General features: G+C 40.6%; 1 protein-coding gene across 2 annotated transcripts in view; it reads left to right on the top strand.

Moving 5' to 3' along the window:
- Positions 1–3151: 3151 nt before the first annotated feature.
- LOC105495743 (phosphatidylinositol transfer protein beta) overlaps positions 3152–11912 on the top strand; it is a 68431-nt gene continuing 59670 nt past the window's right edge. Inside the window, exons 1-3 of one of the 2 annotated variants that reach the window (XM_011765472.2) lie at positions 3152–3301; positions 8129–8159; positions 11316–11461. In XM_011765472.2, coding sequence (XP_011763774.1) covers positions 3282–3301; positions 8129–8159; positions 11316–11461 — 197 coding nt within the window. In that variant the 5' untranslated portion in view covers positions 3152–3281. The remainder of the gene's footprint in view (positions 3302–8128; positions 8160–11315; positions 11462–11912) is intronic. The other variant, XM_011765474.2, reaches the window with a different exon arrangement.

The raw sequence follows: 11912 nt of genomic DNA, 5'->3' as shown, positions 1-11912 counted from the left end.
AGCGTTTCACTCACACTGCTCGTGTTCAGAAATCTTTTACCTTGGTAAAATTTACCATCATTCTTACTGTAATGAGCTCTTTGACCTAGAAGTACATACAAGGGAAGTAATGAGATTGGTAGACATATGACACTGGTAGAATTAGTTTAACTGAACATCTGTGTAAAGGCTACCTTTGAGAGTTCAAAGATAAAACAAGGAACACCACACTAAAACAAACAAAAAAAAGGGTTGGCTTTTTGTATCTACAGACAATTACTGGTAAAACTTACATTCCACTTTATACACACATTTGCAAAAATGCACCACAGGCTTCAACATCTTCAGCTGTTATACAAGAAAATGTCACACAACAGGGACATAAATCCACTAGTCTATTTTTTTCACGTGTATTTGTCTTTTTCTTTATATGTCCTTCTTTCTCATTTTGGGCACTGGTTTGTGGCTTTCCTATTCTCTAGTTCCACTTATAATTCTTTCATTCTGCCATTTTTATCCTTGAAAAAGATGTAGGATTATTTTGTTATACAGATTTCATGTTTTCCAGCAACCGAGCTAATCTTTCCCTCAATAAATACATCTAAACCGGTTACTTTCTTAATCTATCCTTCTCAATTGAGTCTTTTAATATGAACCTTTTGATTGTGACAACAATACATTGCCCCACCAAACAGTTGTAAAATCTAGTTTTAACAGAACCTCCCCAATCCTTGGTATCTGTTCTTCATCCTCCACCATTCCCCAGATGATGTCTGATCACGTCTTCAGCAAGAATTATGTTAGGTTACTTTAGCCAGAACCGGATGTATCCTCTTAATAATTTTCCATCCACTGATCGCCCTAGGTCCAACCATCTTGTTCCTTGGCTATAAACTCTCACTTGCCCATGCTGTGTTCAGAGTTGAGCCCAATCTCTTTCCCCCACTACAAAATCCCATTACAGTGGTCCGTATACTTATTTCGAAGGTCCTGAATAAAGTCTGCCTTACTATACTTGAACGAGTATCATCAAATAATTTTTTTAAACAATAGGAAAGGGAGGCACCGTCTATATTGTATACTGGTTTGGAGGCATGCTCCATCCAGCATACTGTCTCGTTTATTTCACAAACATCTGAGTACATCTATGAGAAGAACTGTGTTATGCAGACAAAAGAACTAGTGAACACTTGTGGGAGACTTCAAAAATTAGAGAAATGATGTAAAATTTCCTTTTTCTTAATGATTGATAAAGAAAGTCTGCCATAAATTTATCTGCAACGTTTAAAAAGTTATATTTTCAACAAGCATAACGTGGGGAGAAAGATTACAACATAAAATGACTCCTTACCACATAAATTTGGCAATTAATGTTAATATTACCTCCTTAGACTTTAAAGAACACTCCCTAAGCATACAGATTTATAGTATTCAATCCCTTAATTTTTCTAAATATCTTCTAGAATTTGACTTTAGTCTCCTTTCCATAATTGAGAACAATTATTTCTCATAAAGATGGTCTGCACGCCCCAACTTAACTTTCATCTAGGAAATTAGTGTAATGAATGGACCAGACTTTGACGTTTTTAAAATCTGGATTTGAAACCCGGCTCTGCAAACAAGCTAGTACAAGTCACTTGACTCCCTGAATCTCATTTTATTCCCCCTCGTAAAGCATGCTAAAATACATCTCATAATGTTCTAAGGGTGAAATAAAATAAAACATCTCTATTACTTAGCACAGTACTTGGCATAAAATCCAATGTCCAATCAACAAAGCGGATTCTAAGCTTCTCAACTCTTGCAAGAAAGAGCGTGCGTTTCCTTAAATCTCTGCCCTCACAATAACTAGCACTATTCACACACAAGAGAAACTCGGTGACTCCCTGGAACTGCCTTAGGAGAAAGTTTCTGGAAGTTTTGACATTCCAGAAACCTTCTCCTAAGGCAGTCCCTGGGAGTCACTGAGTCACTTCATTTCCATTATTTTTTTTGAGGCAGCCCTAACTCCACAGACGTATATTCCAGTATCAGATACACCAGATGTTTACACACAAATGTTTTCGTGATATTTTAATCGTCTTAATAGCCTTTCAATAGGTTCTCATGGTTCTTAGAACACAAATTCTTTACTATGGCCTAGTGATCTAGTTGGTCCCAGCTCATTTGCCACCCTCACTTACGATGTTCTGGCCACATCTGCCCTCTAGCCGATCCTTAAATACCCTAAGCTTATTGCATCCTCGGGTCCTATTTCCCTCTAACTGGAATGCCCCTCTCACATCCTAACAGGCTAGGTTCAAACACCGCCTCCTAAGACAGCCCTTGTCTTGAGTTCCTGCCTTTCCCAGTACTCCACTGTATTCATAGCATAGCACTTCCCCACCACCCCAAATTCTCCCTGGTTTTTTCCCAAGTGAGTTGTCTCCTCTAGACTGTGGGCTTCTTGAGAACAGGGACCGTGTCTGCTTTCACATGCCTCCCCACTGCCTCTATAGAACCGTGTCTGGCACAGAGCAAGCCAGCGACCTCCGGGCTGCGGCTTTGAGGCCCATGGCGCATTCGCTGTAACTGCGCGAACTAACTCCCAGAACAGCCCCCTTTCCTGGGTCTCGAGGCCAAGCGCCTCCTTTCCCCCAGAGCGCCTTCGTCGGGAGTGTTGGCCGCTCATCCTGCCGCGTCACAGGTGAGGTTTAGGATTCTCCGCCGCGGTGGACCTCCACGAGACCGCGAAGCAGGTGAAAGTCCTCCCGCGGAACGTGAGCTGCCAAGGCTGGGGAGGGGAACAGAAGCTGGCGTCGGCTGCCTCCAGAACCTGTCAGGAGTCTTTTATGTGGACTATGGAGGTGAGGTGTCGGTCAGGGAGGTGGGCCCTGACTCAGAGCAGTAAGAGAGAGCAGAAAACTGGTCACCAAAAAACGGCTTCCAAAGAACCAACTGGAAAACTCACCGGAAAGCGTAGGCTGCCCAAACGCCCCGAGGGACTGAAGCTGAAGGGAGGAGCCCTCGTCAGCGGACAGGAGTGCGCGCGTCGAGTTTGCGCAGCCGCAGTAAAAGCCGCAAGCTCTTCGGCGGGCTGCGCAACCGCAGTGGAGGCCTCGTGTGCCCGGGGTGGGGCACGAAACTGGGCGGAGCTAGGCCCCCTCGCGCGCTGACGCGACTGGTCGCGGCGGAAGGGTGTAGGCACGCAGGCGCTATGGTGGCTCGGGGGCAGGGAGGCGGGGCCGCGCAGGCGCTGTGAGAGGCGGTAGCGGCGGCGGCGGCGGTGGTATCGGCGGCAGCTGTGAGGGGGTTCCGGGAAGATGGTGCTCATCAAGGAATTGTAAGTGGGTCCGTGGGCGCGAGCGAGGCCGCGGGACGGCAGTGATGGGAGATTTGTTGATGGAGAAGTGGCAGGATATTCCTAAATCGGAGTCAGCCCTGTGTCAGCCCCTCCCTGCGGGCGCCCCTTCCCTCCCACAGGCGCCCCCAGCCCCCTCGAAGCCCCTCAGCGAGTGCGCCCCTCGGCCCTCCAGGCACTGCCGTGGTAACACGGCCTCTCTCTTCCCCAGGGTGAAGGCGGCTGGGTCCCGGCCCGAGCGCATGGCTCGGGAAGGCGCGGCCGGGAGTTTCCGCTGGGACCCGCCTTCTCCCCAACCCCCCACCCCTAGTCTGGGTCTGGGCCCACCCCCAGGCCCGCCGGTGGGAAGGAGCCGCAGTCCGAGGGTGGGAGAGACACGTTGATTCTGACTGTGATTTGTCGTCCGGGGTGGAGTCCGCTGGTAACCAGCGGGAGATGGGCTTGCCGGTTGAAGGCAGCCCTCGTGTCAAGACTCGCGGTGGGACGTTGGCGCCCTGAAGTTCGTGCTGGAGCCCGGAATCCGGAAAGCCTCCACTCTGCTGGGCAGCTCCGTTGACTTGACGGGAGACCGTTTTCTCTTTTTGGTTTCCGCATGTTTTAAGATGAGGTGACATCGTGGGCCCCACCTACTTTCTTAGAAGTTAACACGTGGTCTGTCAAATGGAGGGATTTCGAGGTGCATCCGACCGGCCAAGTGCTTTTGTTGAAAAGTCACGGCTTTTCCCACTGGCAAGGACTGTAAACATTACGGAAATCTGCCTGCCTTTGAATGTTCAACTGTCACAGCTGGTTCGTGTCGTCAGCATCCTTTGGGCAGCTAGGGAGGTCGAGTATGGCCCATTCGTTGGTTTTCAAATTCTTCACTTTAAATTCTTAGAAATAGTTTTGGCTTAATTTAGCTTTCTTCAGACACCTTAGTGTTCTTAAACCTCCTTTAAAAAGTCATTGATGTCACTTCTCTGAGGCTTGATACCTCCCAAAGACTCCCTGTCTCACCCAGAATAAAAGTCAAAGCCTCTACAACAGCCACAAGGCTTTACACTTTTTTTTCCTGCCCTGATCTCATTTACTACCTTTCCCTTGCCCATTCCATCTTCGCAAGCTTCCTTGCTGTTCATCTGCTACTCCAGAGTAAGTTCAGTCCAAGGCCTTTCCACCTGCTTTTGTTCCTTTTGCTTGAAGTGTTCTTCCCTACGCTCTCTAACTCACCTCCTTCCAGGTCTTTGCTCAGACGTCACCTTCTCAGGAAATCCTTTTCTGAAGACCTAATTGCAGTTCCCACTATTTGGGGTAGTATTTATCTTCCCTGCTTTATCGGTCTCCATAGTACTTATCACCATCCCACGTGCAATACAATTTATTGTTAATTTTTTTCTCCTACTAGTTGTATTCTCTTTTTACATGTAAGGGCCATGAGTTTGTTTTGCTCACTCTCATATCCCCAGTTTTTAGAAGAGTGCCTCGCATGTAATAGGTGCTCAGTAAATATTTGTTAATAAATTGATGAAAAATGATAACTTTGGCCAGTGACAGGAATTTTGAGAAGAGACATTTTGCCTTTTGTTGGTAGAGTGAAAATTTGCGGTTAAAGCTTATTTATAGTACTGAATATTGGGCTTATATAAAACTTTTCTTTGAAGTCATTTATACGGTGTATCAAACAAGTGTTCATTACTCTGACTTCTATATGATGTAGGTAAATGGGTGGCAGACACTAAAACAAATGGAGAAAATAAGAAAGAAGGAAATTGACTTGGCCCAAGTTACACAGCAAGTGAGTTGCAGAACTGATTTTAAATAGATCTAGTCATTTTTCTTTCATTGGAGTATTTCCTACCTCCAAAAATGTTACAGAAACACAGTGTTCAGTAGGTCCCTCTGACAGTATGTGAGTAGTACGAAGCTAACTCTTGGAAAGCAGTTCCTATTGGGAATTTGCTCACTGTACTTTTTGCAAACATTTGCTTTCATTATGAAGATTGAAATGTACCCAGATAATGAATGTTGACACGTGCCCAAAGTCTAATTATTTTTCCCAAAGAGTTATAAATTAGATTTCTTGATGTTAACTCTTTATGTGTATCTCCCCTAGATTTTTTTCCCTCCTAGACTTTTTGAAGGTAGGAGCTGTTTCTTAAGTAATGTCAGTATCTAGCACAGCCTCTAGTCCTAACATGCTGTATTCAGTGTTGTTCAATAAAAAATTGATACTTATTACTCTCAAGTCAACTTTCTAAAATTCTTGTTGATTAGGAGCAATGAATAGCTTGTTCCTATGTGAAGATATTGGCAACTAAAATATTTTCACAAATGTTTGTTGTCTTACAAAATTCTTTTTTTTTAATTAAATTAAATTAAATTTTATTTTTTTGAGGCGGAGTCTCACTCTGTTGCCCAGGCTGGAGTGCAATGGCATCATCTCTGCTCACTGCAACCTCCACCTCCCAGGTTCAAGCGATTTTCCTGCCTCAGCCTCCCAAGTAGCTGGGACTACAGGCGCACACCACCATGCCTGGCTAAGTTTTTTGTATTTTTAGTAGAGACAGGGTTTCACCCTGTTGGCCAGGCTGGTCTGGAACTCCTGACCTCAGGTGATCCGCCCACAAAGTGCTGGGATTACAGGCGTGAGCCACCACGCCTGGCCCTCTGTTTATTTTTTTATAAGAATGAAAATGTTAGAAATGACTTTCAGAGTGGGCTGTTTCCCTTCAAGTTATTATTTAAGCAATAGACGAAGTTACCATTAATGTAAACTCCTGGTTTTAAAGAATTAGTTACTGATTCCATTTGGAAATTATGAGGATTTTCAGACATTTGAACATTTTCGATTGGCACTGAAAGTTGAATACTGCTTTTGGAATAACAACAGAAAATCAAAACCTGTATGTTCCTTTTCCCTTTTACTTGTTAAGCAAATCTTGAAGAAGTTACTTGATTCATTGTTCTGAATGTCTTAAATCAGTCACTTTCATTTTTTGAAAGAAATTTCCTTGAAAGTGTCCTTAAATAAAAATAGGGATCTTCCTGTTAGTGAGTATAAAATTACTCAGCAGTGATTCTTTGGTTTTGTGAAACTTCAGGGAAGACTAACTTTTCCTTCTCTATCCCTTCCTTCCATTCCCTCTGCAATCCATCATCTTGGTTCAGGCCTTTGTGACAGTTCTTGCCTAGCCTCTCAAAAGATAACTTTCCCCACTTCTCCTGCTTGTCAGTGTTTTTAACCACCTGCAGATGACTTCTTCAGGTCAACTGTAGTTGTCACCTCTTGGAACAACCTGGGATTGCTTATTGCCAAATGGATTTAATGGATTTCTTACCATAGTATTCCAGGTCCTGATGATCTGCTCCCAGCCTATAGCTTTCTAGTCTCCCCTCCCCCATTTTATGTTCTGGGACAGTGAGCAAGTTAGTGTGTACTGAGGAGAGAACTAAAATGATTCGGAATTTTTAGGTATGGAAGGATTTACAAGAAGTTTGTTCTTGATGGAGAGTAGAAATTAGTGACCATTGTGGGTTTGAGAATGTTAATTGTTTTTGAATCACCATTATCAGAAAGACAGAGCGGTGAGTAACTCAGTAGTCAAAGGGGAGGGAGTAACAGACGTGTTGTACATGTTGGAGATTGAGATAATGTGAACATTCAGGCATAGATGTTTGAGGAGAGTAGGGAGAAAGGAGTAGGTGGAAAGTGTAGCTGGAATGCAAACTAGATATAATCTGGGTTGTATTACCCTCTTCATACTTACAAATAAGAAAGACTATTAAAAAAGAATGCCTAGGCCAAAAAGATTGTCACTAATACAAAAAGTAAGCTAAATGGCTCTTACTGTAAGAAAAAAATGAAAAGAAATTATAGCTGAAAAGAAATTGGAATGAGGAAAACTATTGAAAATTTTCCATAAAATGACAGGTAAGATTAGGAAAATATGAGAAGGATCGTATACCCCCATCCCCCAAAAAAGGAAGTTGCTGTCTTGGAATCAACTGTAATTATATACAGGGATGGTCTTGATTTTCAGAATTTATGGTGGAAATAAATTAAGGACTCTCCTTATAAAATCTAGAGATAAAATGCAATATTTTGATAAAATAATATACCATGATATTGTTTTTGGACTTTGTCTTTTAAGACTGCTTGCAGTGGAGCTATAATGACATCTTTTTGATATATACAGTAAGAAACTCTTGGATAGGATCAAACATATGTCAATCTCATATTGTATATATGCTGGAAGGGATTATTATAAGCGTCAAGTAGTTTCCATAGTAAAATTTTTTCTTATTAATTCTACACGACTCCTTATTTTTATCTCAGTAAACTTGAGGAATAATTGAATAGTGGGGGAACAGTTTCTGGAAGCGTTTATTCAATGAGATTCAAGACACGTATTCTGTAAGAAGCATCATAAAAACAAAAGGCACAGTATATAGGTGGAGAATGAAACCATTCTAAAAATTTTGTCAGGGCAACCTGACCAGACAATCTACAAATAATACATTCTGTACCCTGCAGTTTTCGATGTTGAGTTTTCTGTTTTTTCTTTACTCACAAGAATCTCTGCAGCTGCTGTTTGGGGTCCTGGGAACACTAAATGCAAATGATCATTGAGACCCAGGAATGATAGTTTTACTTCCCCAATTAGGGTGTAGGCATTACAAAGACCCTCTTGCATAAATGACACCCTTGTATTTTTTGATTTAAGAGACCTGTCTCTGTTATCATTGGATTTAAGGTGAAACCTCTTCAGGGATCTGTGTTTAAAGCTATTTCATATGTAATATATATATTTTTTTCTTTTGTCTTTTTAGCCGTGTGGTTTTGCCATGTTCTGTTCAGGAGGTGAGTTTTTCTTGCTTCTGCATCATTTCATTGGTATATGTACTATACTTTGATATGTTACTCTAAACTCACATTTTCATAGTATTGATTTACCTTTTCCTTCCACCCTACGTGACAAAATTAATTATATGAATGATAATTGCAATGAATTGCAAAATGAATTAAATGAATGATAATTTCTTGCTACACTGTCTTGTTTTGGAAGAGTCTAAAGAATGTAGTTTAACTTCCTGTCTAGTGCAGGAATTCTTTCTACAACATCCTAGAGAAATGAGGCTCCAGCCTTAACTTAAGTACTTTAAGGTTAAGTAGCTTGCTACTTAGGGAAGCAGTCTGCTTTACTGTTGGACATTTTAAACATTTGTGTTTGAACCAAAATCTGCTTTTCCTATAATGCTTGACTCTTGTTTGCAGTTTATCCCATTTGAGCAATGGGAAATAAGCCTGTTCTGTCTTGCAGTGGTTAATCCTTCAGGTTTTCTGATGGCAGCTCTCCCCTCCAGGCAACCCCATTCCCCACAAGCACTTTTATTTCATCTTAGAAAGTCTCAAGGTTAAACATTCCCAGCACATTCACTTGGCTCAATACAGCATGAAATGTAGACTTCCTACCAGCTGGTCCTATTACTATATGTGTTGTAATTGTTGATCTGAACTGAAAACAGTATTCCAGACATGGTGTGACCAGCACATAACTGTAAGAGCTTCTTGTTTTCCTCAGCCTGGACGTGATACAGAAATATATCACCTATTCAGAACTTGCATGTCCTGCAGTTATAGCCATGTGTAGTGTAGCCAAGAATGAAGATAAGAGCAGAAACAGCTTCTGAGAAATCAAGATATATATAGCAAAACCCATAAAACCCTCTAGGCTCTTCTTTAACTTGCACACAGTTGCCATTTGCTCAGTTATCTGGTTTTCCTAGAGCTGACAGTAGATTAGAAGCAGTGACTTGGAAGTGGGACAAAACAAACTGATAACCTAAGAAGTGACAGCTGACAGAAGACAGAAAGAAATGCAGGAAGTGAAAAAGAGTAGCTCTCTGGCACTGTTTAGTGTAGACTTGAACACAGTTGTGTATATCTCAGGAGGATTCACTACATTAAAACACTCCAGAGAAGCCAGGCACCCTATTCTCTGTTTGCACAATTGATTGTTTGAAGTTGAATGTGGAAATTGACATTAGTTTCTGTTAGACTTTTTCTTTTGGTTTCAGCTGGTTGAATCAACTTGTCCAAAATCTCTTTGAGTCTTGGTATTGTCACTGAAAGTACTCTTCTCAGCTTTTTGTTGTACTCCCCCTTTTTTTTGGAGATGGTGTCTCACTCTGTCGCCCAGGCTGGAGTGCAGTGGCACGATCTCAGCTCTCTGCAACCTCTGCCACCCAGGTTCAAGCAATTCTCCCTGCCTCATCCTCCCTAGTAGCTGGGATTACAGGCACCCACCACCGCACCTGGCTAATTTTTGTATATTTAGTAGAGACTGGGTTTCACCATATTGGTCAGGCTGGTCTCGAACTCCTGACCTCAAGTGATCCACCTGCCTCAGCCTCCCAAAGCCCTGGGATTACAAGCATGAGCCACTGTACCAGGCCTACATGCACTTTTAAAACATGCTTTCTGTGTTTATTTCTTATTCTTTTTTTTTTAATTTTTTATTCTTAAAAAAGGAGAATGAGAGAAAGCCTAAGTAGCATGCCATGAAATATCAGTCCATTAACATTTTTTTGTATACAGTTCTTTTGAATTTTTGTTATTGTGTGTTCATTAACAAAATGAAATTTATCTTTTGACTTAGACTCATTTTAGTCCTGTTTTAGAATATGATAGTGTTTAAAAGTACATGTTGAAGGTATTTAAGGATCGTGGCATTAGACCAACCCTAGTGTTGTATCATGGAAAGCCGATAGGAGAAATACAGTCCTCTCTGCAGGCCCTACAGACATTTATTTTGGGAGCATTTTAGAAATATGTTTGGTTTCAACTTCCCAAACACTTGCAAATTGAGTAAGAGTGTGTGTGGGGGTGTGTTTTTAAATTTAACTAATGGGCAAGATAGCAGCGTATCTCCATGCGATTTATAGGTACGAATATTTACTGAGCTTAAACTACCGGTTGTTTTGGTCCCTCACATAAAATGTTAGTTTTGAAATTACAAGTTCTTAGAGGTAGATTTCTGTAGCTTTTCTTTGAAAATATGCTTATAAAGAAAAAATACACTTCTTCAAGCTGTTTTCATTAGAAGGAAGAAATTTAGCCAAATTTGAAGAGATGGAAGGTAGTGCCACGCTTGGGTCACTGGAACAAATAAGAACACGAGAACTTTTCCCAATATTTGTTGGAACTAGTGCAGAAAATACAGCTGACTTACAGCTATATTGACGCAGGCTTCTGAGATTTCTGATTTATGTTAAATGAAATAGAAACTACTGTCAGCAATTTCCTGCCTTTTATGGTAATATGTGTATAGTTATATTACTTTAAAAACAGTTTCTGTTTGTTTACTTGAGGACTCAAAATGAACATTTCTGATCTTGGGCCCCCAGTACTGTTTCTGGTTAGCTGCGGAAGGACCAAATTGGGTGTATCATAAATAAGTCAAGGAAAAAACGACCCCAGAAGTCTACTAAGATTTGGACTATCTATTATGTTTCTTTGGATCTCCAGGCTTTTGTTATTGTAGTTTACATCCTTCCCCTTTATCATTAAGAACAATATGCTGGTTGCTCAGCTTTAGTTGGCAAAGTGCCAGTTGTATTTCTGCCATAACTTGGAATTTTGTGAAGTTAAATGAGAAATAATAGAGGTGAAAATGCTTTGTAAAGTACAAATATGTATTGTTCAGCAGTTGAAGCAAGTTTTGAGACATTTTCTTGATAAATAGATAGTGTAAAGGCACCAAAGTATTTGTAACTGGCAAATTTTTTGAATAATGAAAGTTCTATAAAATACAGGTTTTTAAAACTATGATCATTTGCGGTTTGTCTTCCTAAACGTATTAATTTCTAATTTGAGTTGTGTTCTCATATTGAACACAGTTGTGCTGAATGGTTTGAATATGCTTTTCTGTATCTTGTTTATTATTAAGATTTTAGCATACAAAATTTCTGCAATTACTACTGACTTACTGAATTTCTGTGTTCTTTGAAATTTCAGTATCAGGTTGGGCAGCTTTACTCTGTTGCAGAAGCTAGTAAGAATGAGACTGGTGGTGGAGAAGGAATTGAAGTCTTAAAGAATGAACCTTATGAGAAGGATGGAGAAAAGGGACAATATACACACAAAATTTATCACCTAAAGAGGTAAGCGGTGTTCACATTTGACCTGGCTTACTTATGATGCATGTAACTAGCTAACTTAACTAGTAGATGTGAAGTACATTTTTCATTTCAGTGTGATAATATGTCGCATTTTAATTTTTTGAAAGAACCTCCTCCTTTATTTGTTATTTGTAAATTAGAGAAGTATTATATCTGCTTATAACAAAAATTCAAATAAAAACTTAGTCCCTGCTCGTTGCCATCAAGTATTTGTAACACAGAGAGAAACACCAGAAGCAGCTTAGAGTTTATCCTTCTAGATCATTTTCTGTATATATTCAAAGGAATTTTTAAAACATAGATAGCAATGTATTAGTTGTATCAATTTTAGTTTTCTACAACAAATGGTCCATATGAATGGTTTTGCAGTTTGCTTTATTTCTCATGAACATCTTCCATATTGTTATTTAATATCTGTGTGATTCTTTTTAAA

Source organism: Macaca nemestrina, chromosome 15, assembly GCF_043159975.1.
Source record: "Macaca nemestrina isolate mMacNem1 chromosome 15, mMacNem.hap1, whole genome shotgun sequence".
NCBI lineage: Eukaryota > Metazoa > Chordata > Mammalia > Primates > Cercopithecidae > Macaca > Macaca nemestrina.
Note: the sequence above shows the minus strand (reverse complement) of the source record. Positions and strands in the feature narration are given on the sequence as shown.